Source organism: Chrysemys picta, chromosome 13, assembly GCF_011386835.1.
Source record: "Chrysemys picta bellii isolate R12L10 chromosome 13, ASM1138683v2, whole genome shotgun sequence".
In the NCBI taxonomy this organism is placed as follows: Eukaryota; Metazoa; Chordata; order Testudines; family Emydidae; genus Chrysemys; species Chrysemys picta.
In genome coordinates, this window is record NC_088803.1 from 24215878 (window position 1) to 24233944 (window position 18067).

General features: G+C 61.5%; 1 protein-coding gene across 1 annotated transcript; it reads right to left on the bottom strand.

Annotated features, from left to right (window-relative positions):
* Positions 1–1795: 1795 nt before the first annotated feature.
* Positions 1796–17244, bottom strand: SLA2 (Src like adaptor 2). The gene is made up of 8 exons (XM_065565653.1): positions 16835–17244; positions 15082–15232; positions 9540–9639; positions 8734–8820; positions 6470–6573; positions 4203–4352; positions 3229–3361; positions 1796–2867 (listed from the first exon to the last, which is right to left on the bottom strand). Exons 2-8 carry the CDS (start codon positions 15167–15169, stop codon positions 2720–2722), a joined length of 810 nt encoding a protein of 269 aa, XP_065421725.1. The 5' UTR covers positions 15170–15232; positions 16835–17244; the 3' UTR covers positions 1796–2719.
* Positions 17245–18067: the final 823 nt, after the last annotated feature.

Genomic DNA, 18067 nt, shown 5'->3' on the forward strand with positions numbered 1-18067 from the left:
CAGGAAGTGAGACAAAGACCAGGAGAAGGGGCAATGGGTGGGTTGGTGGGCAGGTTGCTGGAAGCTGGGCAATCTCCCGTTTGGGACTCAGATGGGGGGGGAGTCCAGTGCATCTGGTCAGGCCCCTCCCCAAATGGACTTTGCTGAAAGTCACTGATTTCTGTGCTAACAAGTTCTGTTCTATGCTGTGTTCCTGTTGACTAATAAACCTTCTGTTTTACACGCTGGCTGAGAGTCACGTCTGACTGCGGAGTGGGGGTGCAGGGCCCTCTGGCTTCCCCAAGCCTCCCGTCCCGGTGGACCCACCAGGGGGTCTGGTACAGTGTAAACAGGGATGCTGAATGCTCCAAGATCAAATCAGGAAGGCCATAGCTGAGGAGGCTCCTTGCCCTGGACAGCATGACCTGCGGGGAGTCACGACCTCCCCAGAGACCTGGCTGGCTTCATACAGAGCAGTTCCAGAGCATCAGACCTGTGACTCCAGCACAGGGGGCAGATGTGCACAGGAGTGAGGCAGGGGGAAGGAGAGAAGGCGGGGGGCAGCTCTGTGCGGGTGGGAGAGAGGGGTCAGGAGAGGGGCTCGGGGTGGGGGAAGCTCTGTGTGGGAGGGAGGGCTGCAGGAAAGGGGCTGGGGGGCAGCTCTGCATGGGGAGAGGAGAAGGGCTTAGGGGGAGTGCCGTGCAGGGAGGCAGCTCTGTGCGGGAGGGAGGGGGCAGGAGAGGGACTTGGGGGGAGGGGGGGGGGAGTTCCATGCAGGAGGAAGGGAGCAGGAGAATGGCTGGGGCGGGGGGTTCCGCACAGGGGCAATATGCTCAGTGCTCTCCTGCCTCTGGCCTTGCCAGAAGGCGGGGGCATCAGGGGGTAGAGGTAGGGCAGGGCAGGGCCAGAGTTCCTGCCTTGGGGGGGGGCACCCCAACTGGCCCAGGCCCCGTGGGTTCATACTGTAATCCCCCCTGCATTTAAGGCAGCCAGGGTTGCAGGGTAGGCAGCAACATGCCCTCTGACTGGCCTGAATTTCACCTAGGGTTGCCAACTGTCTAATTGCTCAAACCCAAACACCCTTGGCCCGCCCCACCTCTTCCCCACCTCCTCTCTGAGGCCCCACCCCCACTCACTCCATCCCCACTCCTGCCTCTCCCCCACTCTCACTCACTTTCACCGGGCTGGGGCAAGGGATTGGGGTGAGGAGTAAAGGGGTTCAGAGTGTGGGAGGCGGCTCCAGGCTGAGCCTGGGGGTTGGGGTGCAAGTGGGGGTGCCGGGTGCGAGCTCTGGGAGGGAGTTTGGATGCGGGAGGGGGCCCAGGCCTGGGGCAGGGGGTTGGGGTGAGGAGTGAGTGGGGGTGGGGCCCCCTTGGGCCGGACGTGCCGGCCACTTCTGGGAGCTGTGCGGGGCCAGGGCAGGCAGGGGGGAAACGTTCCTGACACTGTTTTCTCAATTCTTGGCTCTAAATTTGTTAGTCTCATAACTCTGTTGGATTTTCTTTTTGCCCAGCCTGGCAGGAAAAGGCCAGGAGACCGAGGGAGTCTAGGGACGCTGTGGAGGAGAGAGCAACTCCCTGACAGACATACGGTGAAAGCCTTGGACTCGCCCTCGCCCTTGCTGGGAGCCAGGAGCCCAAACCTCAGCCACTTTAATAGGCCACATTTTTACATGCAATCTGGAAACGCGGCCTCTGCACAGCTTACTGGATACATTTCATGGGCTAAACTGCGTGAAAGTCCTGCCCTGGGGCCGTTACCTGTAGTGGGGTGGGGGTGGTGCGTGCTGGTGCTATTGCTACAGGACACAGCTCAGTTATTCAATATTTGCATTTTATTTCAGTTGACAGCTACAGCCCAGTAATTGGGGGCCATTTCCTGGCCTCAGGCTCATGGCCCCTTTATGAACTGTTTGGGCCGGGCCAGTGTCTTACAGGGCTGCATGGCCTGTCTTGAGGGGAGCTTGTCTTTGCAGCATCTGCGGAGAGGCACTCGGCTTTCGCTGCTGCAGGCCCACGATGACAGGCTGACATCAGACACACGGGAGCCTGCAGTTGGCGATGGCCCCAGCTCTCTAGCCGTTGCTGGTGCTCAGAGGGGCCGTGAGTCTGGCAGAGCTGTGTATGGACCATGCAGGTCTGGACTGAGGGGCGCAGGCTGATTCTGCCCCGTCTCTGTCTGTTATATTCAGTGTTAGGCAAGGCCAGTCAGTCAGACCGTCACGTGCACTGGCATCGAACTCTCTTACACACAGCACATAGCAGGGCCTCTGTGCATTATAATTCACCCAAAACTCCTCTTTCTAGCAAGTCCTTTCCATCTGGCCACTGGGACCAGTAAGGTGTCCTCAGAGACTGTTTGTGTGCTGGGATTTCCAGGCAGCAGCTTACTCAGCCAACGCTGCCAGCACTGGAGGTGAGAGAGTGACTCCGAGCAGCAGGTGCTGGGTTCCTTGCGGCGAGCGGTGGATCCAGGTCCAGCTGGGCTCGAGTCAGGCCCAAAGCACCCAGGACCTCCCCACCCAACCAGCCACCCAGCTGGGTTCAAGCATGAGACAAGGCCAGCCGGGGGGGGACAGCTCAGAGCAGCGCAGCTGCAATAAATTACTTTGCATCAGGCCAATAATTTATATGGTGGGGGTGGGGTGGGTGCGGTAAAAGTCCAGGGGCTGGGGAAGCAGCTTGGTTGGCTGAGACTGCAGCCCCGCGGTCCCTGGCGCCATGTGCTGGGTACAGCACCCTCAGGCACTCTTCCACAGACTGCCCTTCTCGCCCTTCTCCGGGGGCAGCTCTTCCGTCAGAAAGAGGTAGGAGCTGATGGCTTCCCGCAGGCCCAGGCTGACAGGGGACTCCCCTTCTGGGGGTGGAGCCTCCGAAAACAGGGCCGAGCTACAGACAGAAGAGAGGGATGCTTAGCACAGTCACGCTATTCACCAGCAGCCCGGCACCCGTCGGACCTAGCCCTGCCCCCCACTCTAGCCAGTGTCAGCATCGCTGGCACCAAGGCTCAGCACCAGCCTAGAGGCAGACAGGCCCCAGCCTGAGCTGCTGCGTCCTCTTGTGTCTGGTGGGTCCTTGGAAGTCCCCTCCCCGCTCAGCACCCAGAGCCCTGCACCCTAGAGCCTGCACCCAGACGGGCCAGGAGTGGGCAGGGGGCATTGCAGGGCTCCCCCCCAATGCACAAGGAGGTCTCCACTCCTGCTCCCGCACGAGGAAGGGGCAGCACCCTCCGCTGCCAGCAGCTTCCTACCTGTCGAGCTCCTGCCAGTTGAGAGCCGATTTCTTGACGACCACAGGTGGGGCCAGGTTCTGGGCTGGGACTCGAACTGCTCCTTGGATGAAGCACGGCTCCTTGAGGAGGCAGCACAACCCATCCCCGATTTCTGGGGCAGAGAAGCAGGGAGCATCAGCAATGGTGTCCCATTCACCCGCCCCCGGGACATGCGCACCCTGCGTGCAGCACAGATACATGCCCCGGTGCGTGGCCACGCAGGCTGGCTCCTCTGCTCACGCCAAGGGGCAGCTGGAAATGGGCAGAGCCGGCCGGTGAGCGCTGCCGCTCAGGGTCACGTAGTGCAGGCTGCTCGTTGCTTGGGGGGCTGGAGCATTCTGCCGAGAGGTGCTGGGCTGCTGGACCACACCCAGCACCCATGGGCCTGCTTTGCAGACACCTCTCTGCAGCCGTGACCCCTGCAAGTCACGCGCACAGTGGGACGGGCTTGGGGTGAGCAGGGCGGAGCATGCAGCCCCCCAAGTACATTGGGGGCAGCGTAGTCAGATGTGGTCAAGCCTGGCTCTGGGCCGCACGCTTCTCACTGGATCATGGGTAGTAGGGCCCATGGAGTGGCCCTGCCACAGGGTAGGCACTGGGAGGGGGCACAGCATGGAGGGGTGATACTAACCTGGGGCACTTACGCCTGCTCCAAGCAGCACCATCCCTAAAGACCAGGGTCTATTCCTGGATTCACGGCACCCCTGCCCCCCACCCAAAAATGGGGCTAAGAGCCCAGGCTGGGAAGGAACGGGGTGGGGGGCGAGCTGGAGCTGCCTGCCCAGTCCCTGTGCTCTGGCTGTCCCGGGGTGAGGTTGGCACCCAGAGCTCCTTGGTGAGTCTCCCTTTCCCCCCCAATCACAGCATCCTTGGGGCCCTGCAGGCCCAGGGCTGCGCCCATTGCCTGCCCACTTCCCACTGGGGCAGGGGCTCATTAGAAACTGGGCTGTTACCGGAGTAATAGTCCACCAGCTCCTGCAGGCTGGGGAAGGTGAGGCGTGGGGCGATGTAGAGCCAGCCGTTCTCCAGGCGGTTGATGCGATAGTGTTTGATGGAGTCCCAGGAGGAGTGGTTGGTGCGCCTGACCGACAAGGAGTAGCAGCCTGCAAGGGGAGCGATCACAATGCAATGCCTGGCTCCAGCACCAGCCGATGTGCCACGGCCGGGGACACAGCGCTGAGTTGGGGCAGGGGGCTCCTGCCACGCCAGCACATCGGCTTCATTGCAACTGCACTGGGCCCAACCCCATGGCAGCAGCCCCGGGGGGTTAGGACCATTGCAGACTATGGGCGGAGCTGAACGCTGCAAGCTGATTGGCGTAGGGAACAGACTTATTGGGCACATCGGCCAATTGACAACAGCAAAATGAGATTTTCACAAACTGGGGTCTGACTGGCCAATGTTCTGCGCCACAAGCCAAGCTGATCAGCTGCTGGACAGCCATGGGGCTGCTGGCCTAGCTAGGCTTTGCCGCCCTTACGCCGCCCCTCCCTCTTGGCCCCTCATCAGACAAGGTGAGACATCCTCTTGTCCTTGGAACAGCCGCTCCAGAGTGCCTGAGCCCGGGGCCCAGAGCCAGCCGGCTGCCTGGCTATGGGCAGCACCCTGGGCTGTGTGCTTAGCCCTTTGGAGCAGTGCGGGAGGGAGCCCCACCCACGGGAAGCGCACTGACGCACACTGGCCAGCCCGCTAGTGGGGTCGCTCCCCTGTCACAGCACGCACAGCACGGTTTTCAGTTCCTACGCTGGTAACTGAGTGCTGCAGGAAGCTTTCTGCCGGGGGGCAGTGGGGTGGGGGGGGGAGGGAAGTGTGACACAAACCCAGTGTACTCAGGAAACCGCTGGGCTCGGCAGTCAGCTAAAGCTGCAGGTGCAAGTGATCAGAGATAAGGCCACTGCTCTACACATCCCCGTCATGTGCACCGCAGATGAGGTAGGAGGCCTCAGTCAATAACACATTGAATTCAGCCCTTGAAACGGTCTGGCCCCTGAGCCAGCAGGCGCTTGCTTTGTACGGTAAGTGGCCCTGGGGAAGGCAACGGGAGCCGTGAGCACAACACGCAGCAGCTGGTGTGTGCAGGGGCAGGCTCCCACTTTTAAAGAGCTTGTGCTTTAGCTTCCAGTGCTTCCCTTGGGGACGGCGCATGCCATGGCCATGCAGGGCCAGCCGGGACCGAACAGTCCTGGGCAGCTCTGCCTGGGCCTGACTCAGCTCTGACCAGCTGGGCTGTCACTCCGCAGCAGTAGCGCTTTTGCATAGTGGGCCAGTGCTGGCAGAAAGCCAGCCCCCGCCTTGGATCGCTAATGATTGATTTAGCAAGGCTTTTCGGAAAGGTTCAGGTCCGGTTCTGGGCCCCAGCCCTGCTCCACTAGCACCGAGGGGGAGCTAACACGTCTAAGGGAGCCCAGGATTTTCAGTGAAAACTTTGCTTGTGCCCTGGGGCCGCTCTAAGTTATGTTGTGGCCATTTCAGCCCCAGCATGCTGCAGGAGCGCAGAACTGGAAAGGCACCAACACCACACCTGAGAGCAGGAATCTGACCTCAGTGGAAACAGGTGTGCTGCTGCCGCTTCACCTAGCCTGGCAAACAGCTGCCGCAGTGGGTGAACTTCCCCTCACACCAGCCCTCCTTTTCGCCCGCAGCCCCAAGCAGCGAACAGCAAAGGCCCACCCCCGGGCTCCATGCTCCCACAGGGTGTGGGGGGGCCAGTTTGGTGGCTGTGTGTATCAACGAGCAGCCTTTTAGCAGCAATTCCGGCAGCAGCTGTGGCTCTCATGCTCTTGGGCCCCGAGAGCCCTTTGCCCCGTCTCTGCCATTCCCCACGAGAGTGGCCAGCCGCCTTCTGGGGAGAGGCCAGGCTGGGCTGGGGGTGCACAGCAATTCCTTGCTCTGGTGCCACAGGTGCCAGTCCAGGCTAGACTCTGTCCTGAGCCACGCTGACGGCAGCAGCCCAAAAATCTCGGGGACCCTGGAGCCCTTCCCCCATCAGGGACAGCCTGGACATGGCAGAAGGCACCATGGGGAGAGCTCTGGGGCTGGGACACTGCCCAAATGTGGGGCTGGTAGCCTCGGGGTGGGCATGTGGGTGGGGCAGTGCCCAGGCATCTCGCTGCAGGACTCCTGCTCGCTAAGAGGAACCAGCCGCATGGTTCCTGCCCCTCGGCTCCAGCCCGGCTGGCAGGTGGTGGGCACTTGGCAGCGGCTCTGTGGAGTCACTTACCTTGCCTGGTCTGGCTCTCTCGGATCAGGAAGGAACCGCTGCGGTTGCACGGCAGAAGCAGCAGCTCCTCGGCTTTCTCCCGGCTAACGCCCTCATACAGCCACCTGGCAGCAATGACAGGACACTGAGCACCGGGGGTTGGCAGCAGGCAGCCCCACTCCTGTGCCATCCCAGCGCCCCGCCCTACTGCGGAGCTGCCCCCCAGGACAGGCAGGGCTCAGCCCTCCCCCACTATGGGGACAGCCCTGCCTTGGCAGGGGACAAACTGCAGGGTAGACTGGGTGGTCCCATTCCTGGCTCCCACCCGAGCCACATGTTCCCTGGGGCCCAGACTCATGGCCGGGCTGTTCGTTACACTTGGCCCAGGCTTCCTCTGGGGGGAATCACGCCGTGGGACGACTTCACCCGGCAGCGCAATGCAGCTGCCTCCCGGCTGGAATGGCTGCGCTGGCTAACAGCACACAGTAACACAGTGTGGGCTTGGAGACCGGCAACGAAAAGCAACGCCCCCATGAAGGGGAATGTAGGAAGGCGGATGGGCCAGGCCAGCACTGTTACACCTCCCCCACACACAGGTGCCTTCCATGCCCACAAGTGGTCAGGACTCAATGGCACAGTGGCCAGGGCGTAACATGGTCTCCAGGAATCTAACTATGGTGTTCAGACCAGCCAAGAACCCAACTCGTCCAGCTGCATCTTCCTGGAGCGCTGGGCCTGTCAGCACTACACTAAAGGCAGCACAGAGCCCCCAGCCGGCACCACGCTGAGGCTTCAGCAACACCAGCGCCACGCCTCGCAGCACCCAGGGCTGCAAGCTGATCACTGGCCACAGCTGGACCATATGAGGTGGCAGCAGAAACTCTGCAGCTTCAGGACACAAGCCCAGTATTTGGTTTCTCAGGCTCTCCCTCAGCCTGCCTTCCAGAGCAGTGTTTGCCCTGGGGGCAGATCCAGCGGAGAGGAGCAGGACCATGGGAACCCTTCAGGAGGTGGGAAAGCGGGGCCGGGGGGGGGGGTCTGCTCAGCTGACTTTTACTGGCTGTGAACTAACTGCACAATTCTGCAGGGCATTTGGTGTCACTGCTCCTGATGGATCGTTCTGCAGCTCCGGAGCCACTGCCGAGCGGGAGCTCTAGTGACGCTGGACGTTCTGGGCCAGCACCTACATGTTTTGGGCACTACATAAAAAGCAATTATTATAGTGGAATTATTAATTCCTAAGTCAGCTGGCATTGCTCCACTTCCCGAATGTCCCTAACCCACCCCACCATGCCTGGCAATGTGGCTATTCCAGGGTGAAAGCCCAGTGCCATGGAGCCAACTGACACACATGGGCCAATTTGAAATTCACTCCAAGGAATAGCTGAGGGTCTCCCGCGTGCTGGGCCGTCAGTGCCGCTCTGTGTGGCCAGCGCCTAGCACGGTGGGGCCCGGGCTGGGACTGGGGCTGCCACGGTACAAATGCCAAAACGTGTTCTGGAGAATAGCTGCAAAGTGGTTGGTTTCACATCTAGTGGGGCCCGTGTTCTGCATTTCAACCCCAGCGCTGTTCAAAGGAGCAGGAGACAATAGCTGGGGGGAGGGGAGAGGAAGCTGTGGCTCAGCGGGTGTCGCTCAGGGGGTCTCAGCTGCATCGGAAAGCCTGTGGGGGCATATGAGCTCCCTGCCATCTGGGTAGCAGAGTGCGCCACACGCTCAGCTCTAGGGCAGCCTGCGCTTCACCTAGAGCCCGACCCCCTCCACCACATCCCAGCTGACCAGAGAGGCCATGCAGCTTCGCCCTCTGACAGCAGCTGGGTGGCCCCTGCATGCGTCAGCCTCGCTCCTGGGACAGGCCCCATCTCAGCCCCCCATGCCCTGAGCCCATGTGGACAGCGCCAGCAGAGACGGGAGGGGTGGCCTGGAGCATGGAGACTGCCTCCCCGCCTCCCTAGCTCTGCATCCGTGAGGCACCTGGGTGGGGCTCTGGGCCCCTGGCACTGCCTGAGTGCACTGAGCCCATGGGCACCTATGACCTGCAGAGCCCCAGGTGCTGTTCCAGCCCCACTGCCTGTCTGGCACAGCCACGCGGGGTGACTCACCCAGCCTGCAAACAGCCAGCACTCTCCTGTGCATTCCCACCGCACCTGCTTGCTTGGGAGTGTTTGCAGGGGCCGTGCCTTCCTGTGTCTGTGCAGCACCCGGCGCCAGGGGCCCTGACTCCGCACTGCCGTGATACAGCACTAAACAGCAGCACCAATAACGCCAGGCCCGCGGGTTCTTACCTGTGCCACACCTTCGCCACGTGGCTGCTGGGGACTGAACACTCCTTGCCGGTGGCTAGCGACACCACGTTCCACCATTCCCCATCCCTGTAAGAGAGAAGAGTTTCCAGGAATGCCACAGCCACATGCCTCCAACCAAGGCCCATGGCTGTGCTGTGCTGGTAGTCCCGCAGCTTCTTGCCTGGCTATACTCCCCCTTCCCCCCCCCACGTACAGCCAGCCATCTCAGCCCACTGAGCTCACCAAGGGCCTCTTTGATGCTGTGTCTGAGTTTCTGGGGGCTCCTGAAATCAAAGCAGTGGGGCCCGATGCCATGGGAGTTTGAAACGTGCCTGCAGGGCATGGTCCCCACACAGCCTGATGCCGTTCCCATGGGGCACGAGGCTTGCCGGGAGCCAGGAATGGGTCAGCAGAGGCTGCTCCCCTGTGATGGCTCCGTGCCCTGGCACCTGGCAGAGGCCTGTGTGAGCCCCAGGCCAGAGGCAGGCTCCAGTGCATGTCCCAGCAGGCAGGATTGCGGGGCATGGGAAATACATGACAAGAGCCTCTCCTAGAGCTCCCCAGGGCCTGGGAAAGCCGGAGGCTGCAGCGCTGGCTGCAGTGGCCATGTGTTTAGTGGCCATGCGTCTCAGGGAGGGGATGGGGGGCAGAGCCCCGATGCGCCAACCTGGCACAGTACAATGAGAGCTCAGGCACAGCCTGGTGAGCACCCCAGTGCCGGGGAGGCCAAGGTCTCCTGTCCAGGCCCTGGGGTGGCGCTTGGGGCTTAGCCCTGGGCATCCAGATTACTCCCATGTGGGACTTACTCAGATAGGACATTCAGCTGCTCGCCTGGTCGCAGGACCGTCTCTGCCTCCCCACCCGCGGGGAAAGAGCACAAGGCAACTGCCACGTAGCTGTTCAGACCTGCCGAGAGACCACAGCACCTCAGCGCACAGCACTGCCCTTCCCCGCCCAAGGGGGCAGCGCCCACAGCCTGGTGAGAGGGGCAGAGCAGTGCCGGGGTGAGCGGGCCCACGACTCCCAGCAGGTGCCCAGAGAAGGGGCATGTCAGGAATAGACCCCTGGCCCAGCAGCGGTACCGACTCTTGTGAGAGGTTGTGTTTTCTTTAGAGCCCCAGCTCCCAGAGCCAGGGGTGCAGGAGAATCAGGGCTTTCAGGAAAAATTCAGTGGCCAGCCCCATAATCCAGAAAGCATGGCCCCAAAGCTGAAGATCGCAACCCTGGAAGCCGAGAGCGTGACCCCCCACCCCAAGCCAGAGAGCGCGACCTCAGAAGCCACAGAGCCAACACCACAAGCCCGAAAGCAAGGCCCTGAAGCTGGAGAGCAGAGTCCCAAAGCTGGAGCGCACCCCCTCCCCCAAGCCAGAGAGCACGGTCCCTTCCACCTCAGAAAGTTACAGCCAAAGACACCCCCCCCACCCAACTATTAGGATTTTTTTTTTTAATTGAAGGATTTTAAGCCAATCTCATGCTTTTTTGGTGCCTGGCATGCGAGAGATCAGCAGCACAGCATTAGCCCCCACTGCAGGGGTCCTGCTCAGATTTACACCCCCCACCCATGCAACCTCCGGGGGAGGGTGTTAGCCCCACACTGGGCCCCTTGCATTTGGCACTGTGGGACTTGCCTAGTTGCAGGGGCTATAGATGACCACTAGAGGGCGCTGGGCAGGGGCAGGGTTTCTAGCAGTGCTGGGGGAAGGGTGGCATGTCTGCTCTGCACTGTACACAGCTTCCCCAGAGGCCTTGGTTCCAGGCCCAGCCAGCCACGGGTCACTTGGGTTTTGCTCATGCCCACGAGTTCAGAGAATCATAGCAGATTAGGGTTGGAAGGGACCTCAGCAGGTCATCTAGTCCAACCCCCTGCTCAAAGCAGGACCAATCCCAACTAAACCATCCCAGCCAGGGCTTTGTCAAGCTGGGCCTGAAAAACCTCTAAGGTAGGGTTACCATATTTCAGCGAGCAAAAAAGAGGACGGGAGGAGCCCCGCCCTAGCCCCGCCCCTGCCCCTCCCACTTCCCGCCCCCCCCTGACCTCCCAACCCTCCCCCCGTTCCTTGTCCCCTGACTACCCCCTCCTGGGACCCCTGCCCCTAACTGCCCCCCAGGACTATCTAAGCCTCCCTGCCTCTTGTCCCCTGACTGCCCCAACCTTTATCCACACCCCCACCCCCAGACAGACCCCTGGGACTCCCACGCCCCATCCAACCACTCCCCACCCACTGACAGCCCCCCCCCAGAACTCCCAACCCATCTAAACCCCTCTGCTCCCTGTCCCCTGACTGCTCCGATCCCTCTCCCCACTCCTGCCCCCTGACAGCTCCCCCCCAGAACTCCCAGCCCATCTAAACCCCTCTGCTCCCTGTCCCCTGACTGCTCCGATCCCTCTCCGCACTCCTGCCCCCTGACAGCCCCCCCCAGAACTCCCAACCCATCTAAACCCCTCTGCTCCCTGTCCCCTGACTGCTCCGATCCCTCTCTCCACTCCTGCCCCCTGACAGCTCCCCCCCAGAACTCCCAGCCCCCTACCCCCCCGCTCCTTGTCCCCTAACTGCCCCCTCCTAAGACCCCCCCCAACTGCCCCCCAGGACCCTACCCCCTACCTGTACCCTGACTGCCCAAAACTTTCTCCACTCCCCCCAAAAAGCCCCCCCCGTTTCTTGACCTCCACCTCCAGAACCTTCCTGCCCCCTGACCTCCTTACCCTGCTGCTCAGAACAGAGTGTTGGGCTCTGTGCAGCCGAGCCGGACACGTGGCTGAGCTCCCCTGCACAACAAAACCCGGTCTGGCCCTGCACAACAAAACCCGGTCTGGCCCTGCACAGTGCTGCCGGACTGGGCTGCAAGGGAGCTGCTGGCTCAGAATGCAGGGCGGATCCGGCTCCTCTACAGCTGCTCCTGAGTCCAGCCCGGGACTTCCCTGCAGCCCTCCCAGCCACTCTCTGCTAATCCCGGACATTGTGAGTGCTTTACAAATTCCCCCCGGACGCTATTTTTAGCACACAAAAGGAGGACATGTCCGGGGAAATCCGGACGTATGGTAACCCTATCTAAGGATAGGGTTACCATTCGTCCGGATTTACCCGGACATGTCCTCCTTTTTGTACTAAAAATAGCGTCCGGGGGGAATTTGTAAAGCACTCACAATGTCCGGGATTTCCCCCCCAGGCAGAGCAGACCGAGCGGCTGGGAGGGCTGCAGGGAAGTCCCGGGCTGGACTCCGGAGCAGCTGTAGAGGAGCCGGATCCGCCCTGCATTCTGAGCAAGTGTATCAGCACAAAGTGCAGCCCTCCCCTTTTGCAACTGGGAGCGGTTTCTGCCATGCAGCGTAGCAAAACGGGAGCGAGAGCACTTTGTGCTGATACAAGGGCAGCTCTCCCCTGCAGTCCGGTCCGGGCCAGGGACCGGGTTTTGTTGTGCAGGGCCAGGGACCCGGTTTTGTTGTGCTGGGGAGCTCAGCCACGTGTCCGGCTCGCACAGAGCCCAACACCCTGTTCTGAGCAGCAGGGTAAGGGGGCCAGGGGGCAGGAAGGTTCTGGAGGTGGCAGTCAAGAAACGGGGAGGGGGCTTTTTGGGGGGAGTGGAGAAAGTTTTGGGCAGTCAGGGTACAGGTAGGGGGTAGGGTCCTGGGGGGCAGTTGGGGGGGGTCTTAGGAGGGGGCAGTTAGGGGACAAGGAACAGGGAGTCTTAGGTAGGGGGTGGGGTTCTGGAGGGCAGTTAGGAGCAGGGGTCCCAGGAGGGGGCAGTCAGGGGACAAGGAGCGGGGTGGGGGGCTGAGAGTTCTGGGGGGGAGCTGTCAGGGGGCAGGAGTGGGGAGAGGGATCGGAGCAGTCAGGGGACAGGGAGCAGAGGGGTTTAGATGGGTTGGGAGTTCTGGGGGGGGCTGTCAGGGGGCAGGAGTGGGGAGAGGGATCGGAGCAGTCAGGGGACAGGGAGCAGAGGGGTTTAGATGGGTTGGGAGTTCTGGGGGGGGGCTGTCAGGGGGTGGGGAGTGGTTGGATGGGGCGTGGGAGTCCCAGGGGTCTGTCTGGGGGTGGGGGTGTGGATAAGGGTTGGGGCAGTCAGGGGACAAGAGGCAGGGAGGCTTAGATAGGGAGTGGAGTCCTGGGGGGCAGTTAGGGGCAGGGGTTCCAGGAGGGGGCAGTCGGGGGACAAGGAACGGGGGGAGGGTTGGGGGTTCTGGGGGGGCGGGAAGTGGGAGGGGCAGGGGCGGGGCTAGGGCGGGGCTCCTCCCGTCCTCTTTTTTGCTTGCTGAAATATGGTAACCCTATCTAAGGATGGAGATTCCACCACCTCCCTAGGTAACCCATTCCAGTGCTTCACCACCCTCCTAGTGAAACAGTGTTTCCTAATAGACCTCCCACACTGCAACTTGAGACCATTGCTCCTTGTTCTGTCATCTGCCACTACTGAGAACAGCTGAGCTCCATCCTCTTTGGAACCCCCCTTCAGGTGGTTGAAGGCTGCTATCAAATCCCACCTCACTCTTCTCTTCTGCAGACTAAATAAGCCCAGTTCCGTCAGCCTCTCCTCCAGGGCCGGCACTTCCATTTAGGCGACCTAGGCAGTTGCCTAGGGCACCAGGATTTGGAGGGGTAGCAATTCGGCGGCGGGGGGTCCTTCCGCGCTCTGGGTCTATGGCAGCAATTCTGCAGCAGGTCCTTCACTCGCTCCGGGACCCGCCGCCGAAGTGCCCCGAAGACCAGGAGCGTGGAAGGACCCCCCCACCGCAGAATTGCCGACGACGACCGGGAGCGCAGAAGGACCCCTGCCTAGGGCGCCAAAAACCCTGGCGCCGCTCCTGCTCTCCTCATAAGTCATGTGCCCGAGCCCCCTAATTATTTTTGTTGCCCTCCACTGGACTCTCTCCAATTTGTCCATGTCCTTTCTGTAGTGGGGGGCTCCAAAACTGGATGCAATCATAGACGCTGACTCTGTGGGTGCTCCAGCCCTGGAGCACCCACGAGGAAAAATTTGTGGGTGCTCTGCATCCACCGGCAGCCAAGCGCCCCCCCCCACCCCACCTCACCTCCTCCTCCTCCCTTGAGCGTGCCACGTCCCAGCTCCTCCACCTACCTCCCAATGCTTGCCGCCATCAAACAGCTGTAGCAAGCTCTGGGAGGGAGGTGGGAGGAGCGGGAACGTGGCGTGCTCAGGGGAGGAGGCGGGGCCAGGGCGGGAATTTGGGGAAGGAGTCGAATAGGGGCAGGGAGGGGGCAGAGTTGGGGCGGGGACTTTGGAGAAGGGGTTGGAATGGGGGCGGGAGGGGGGGCGGGGCAGAGTTGGGACGGGGCCAGGGGCCGGGGGGGTCGAGCACCCACCGGTGCCATTAGAAGTCGGCGCCTATGGAGGCAATACTCCAGATGTGGCCTCACCAGTGCTGAATAGAGGGGGAATAGACTTGCCTGTTTGGAGCACAGCCTGGATTGCTGGAGCAGGTTGGCTCAGCTGAGGCCAGGCGCCCCAGCCGCTCTCAGACCCCACTAGGAAAGCCAAGAACCGGCCTGTTTTCTCCTCCCGCTCTGCCTGTGGGGCTGGGATGCAGCCACCTGCTGCCATCCCCTGCATAGCTGGGGCTGCCTCGCTGCCAGGCTCTGCATGCTCCTGCCAGTCCAGCTCTCCTGGGGCACTCCCTGGCTCAGACCGCGGTCCCAGGTCATTGCAGGCCGCAGGGCCCCAGTGCAAACAGGCAGGAGCTGTGTCAACTGAAACCCTCGTTCTGTGCAGGGAGAGGTGCCGGCCTTTCCTGCCAACCTCACTCTTCCCCGACTGAGCCTGTGCTGGGTGACTCAGTGCCGGGCCAGAGCGGGCGGATGGATGCTGGCAGGCTCCCAGCAAAGGACACCCCGAAGTGCACATCAGCTGGGCAGCAGCGCAGGGAGAGAGAGGAGCCTTGAGCAAACCAGCCAGGGGAAACAAGCAGGTTACTGGTGCCCCAGGGGCCTGCAGCTTTGGCATTTGCCAGCCCTTCCTCACGCTAAAAGCAACTACTCGGTGCCCTGTCCTGCTCCTCCATGCTAGAGAAGCTGGGTCTGGCCATTGGGCAGCCAGGCCCCTGCCCGCCTCGCCGCTGGAGGACATGGCAGGGTCTCAGGCAGCTTTGAACAGTGATGCTCCGCAGGCTGGAACCTGAGCCGCGTGTGTCCTGCCAGCAACGGAAGAGGCTGATTCCTAGGGCTCTGCGCTGAGCCAGCAGGCCTAGCATGATGACAGAGTAGGCATGGGGCAGCAGGGGGCGCTGCAGTGCCCAATGGGACGGATGCAGGATGCGGCTGTTGTGCACAGGCTTGGAACTCCGAGCCCACGTCTCACCGGTGCTCAGGGCTGCAAGGGGGCCATGATTCCTACCTGTCTGCACGGGGGCAGTGGCCTGCATGGCAGCAGCTGGGCTGGGCTGAATGACAAGCTGCTTGCTCCTGCTGGGCAAACTTCCCATCACTCCTGGGCACCAGCGGGGCCTCAGCAAACAGCTCTGACCTTCTGCAGCAGGGAGAGAAAGCTGAAAAACCAAGGGACGGCTAAGTGCTTGAACTTGTGGGCTGCTGCCTGCGCTGCTCCCTGTCCACCCCGGTCTTGTGGGATCCCTGCCCCCCCCCCCCCCACACACACACACACCAAGGGCTGCCCAGGGCACTCTGCCGCCCCTCAGCGAGGCTTTCAAATGGCCGACTGGTTCCAACGTAAGATGGCCCAAGCAGCTGCCCAGGCAGATCCTGCTAGGGTGGGCCGTGCCCTGAGCTCTGCACAGCCAGGTCTACATGGCGTGAGAGACGGTGGCCTGCCTGCGCTGCTGGGGCTGGCAGTTCACACACACGCAGGTACAGGCCTGCGCATTCACACCCGCCCATACAACCCCCCACTCATTGGCGCGGTAGCCTCGGCGGTGTTTATAAAATGGCCCCATTTGGCTGTTATGTGTTGTGCCCCTCTGGGCACAGGCACTGGGGCCAACAGGGCCGGTGGAGCCTTGTTTGGGTGGTTTTCTGTGTCGTTGCTCTGGGTTTAACCTGCAGCCCAGTTGTTGCACTGGGGCCGTTGAATGGGGCGAGCCCAGAGGTTCCTGCTACAACACGAAGGGGAACTGGGGGCTTATGGCAGTTGGGCATCGCCCCAGAGTCATGCCAGAGAAGAGTTTGACGTACCTGGACAGGGCCTCCCCCATTAACTGAGTCAGGAACACCATAGCCCCACTGAGGCAGGCAGGCTGCGAGGTCAGGGCAGCCGGCTGGTGGGGAGAGCGGTACAGAATGGCCAGGGGCTGCACAACACAGCACTGCATTCGCCCCTCCTAATGAGACCCAAGGGAATGGCTCAGGGCAGTGATCACGGGTGCCATGGAGATCTTGTGCCTAAGAGCACCCCAGGGTCCTGCCTGTCTCTGGTCATTGAAGAGTAATTCTTACAAGAGAGGGCTGGTGGCCAACTGCCACTGTGGGGATCTAGGCCCTGTGTAGCTAACTGCCCCCCACTCCCAGCAGCATCAGCTGGCCATGGCAGGCCACATTGTTCTGGTACTTAAGCGACAGGACATACACACAGACCCTTGGGACATCGGTTTCCCCCGCTGTCCCCCCCCACCCCCCCACCTCCAGTGCCAAACTGGGGTGTGGTGGTGCTGCAAGTTTTTAAACAGCTGCTGCACTACACCCCAGAGGTGGCTGCATTTCAGTGGTGGGTGAAATGACCCCAATCTCACAGGGAGGGCTGTGAGCCTTAGTTCATCACTGTTTGTAAAGGGCTTTGAGCGCCTGGCTGAATGGGATGAGCATGTTATCATAGCGTCCCATTGTACAGTCATGGCTCTCCCCATTTCCTCTGACTCAGCTCTGGGTCCACGGCAAACGGGCTCCGACAGAGCTACAGCAACTGAACAGGGCATGTGCTGGTCCTGCTGTCCTGAGGAAGGGGACTGGAGCGAGGGCTGACCAGCCTGCAGCTGCACGCTTTCCTTCCTTCCTCATTAGGGTATCTGACAGCAGGCGGGAGGCAGGGTATTCAAAGCACCGTCTTCATTACGTGCAGCCCATCCGTTCAGAACAGGACCCTGGGCCAGAGCTCACCAGCCCCTGCTTCCCCCAAAGGAAAAACTTGTCCCACTTACTTGACTCTCATCTCAACGAAGATGCTATGGGGCTCCTCAGAGCTTGGCAGATGCAGTGCAGAGTCTGCAGTGTCGTCCCTCCTGCTGCAGCAGGCTGCCTAGGGCAGGAGTCACTCCAGTGCTGGGCAAAATCCACCTGCACGCAGGGAGGCACTAGGACTCCTCTGAGCCCACCACTGCAGGCACTCCCAGCTGGTGGTTCCCCTGTGCAGGGCAGAGCCCACCACTGCAGGCGCTCCCAGCTGGTGGTTCCGCTGTGCAGGGCAGAGCCCACCACTGCAGGCGCTCCCAGCTGCTGGATTATGCTGTTCAGAACTCCCCTGGCAGCAGGCCCGTGTCTCTCTCCTAGGTGCCGCTGTCCTCTGGTACTAGAAACTTCTGCGCAGCTTATTGCTGAGTGTGAGGTGTGTGACAGGAGGGAGCTGGCTGGGGCCTCGGAGCCACGACCCGTTCACGTTTCCTGTGACATGCGCAAGTGCTGGAGAGGAGGCTGGAACGCTGGTTTCTGTTTCTGATCAGAGAGCAGCTGCTTGCAGCATCCTGTTTCCATTGGGGCAGGTGTCCCTGTGGATGGGGCCAGACCCATATCTGCGGATGCTGGCTGGCAGCCCTGGGGAAGGGCGCAGGGGCAAGACACCCCTTTGTCTGGAGCCAGCCTTGAGAACATGGCTGGTCCGGAGCTGTTGGCACCAGCGAGCTGGTGAATTCCTCCCCAGGACTGGACTCTGGGTTTAAACACACCCACACCCACACATCTCCTCCCCCCCCACACATATATAGGTATGCACATCTGAACCTTCCCCCCCATACAGGTACAGACACCTGAACCCCTCCCGCTGTTCAGGTACGTACACCTGACTTCCCCCCATATATAGGCATGTACGGCTGAACCCCTCCCCATACACCTGAACCCCCCCATGTATGGCTGAATCCCTCCCCCCAGTACAGGTACGTACACCTGAACCCCCCCATATGTGGCTGAACCCCTCCCCCCAGTCCAGGTACCTACACCTGAACCCCCCATGTATGGCTGAACCCCTCCCCCCAGTACAGGTACGTACACCTGAACCCCCCATATGTGGCTGAACCCCTCCCCCAGTACAGGTACCTACACCTGAACCCCCCCATGTATGGCTGAACCCCTGCCCCCAGTCCAGGTACCTACACCTGAACCCCCCCATGTATGGCTGAACCCCTTCCCCCCAGTACAGGTACCTACACCTGAACGCCCCC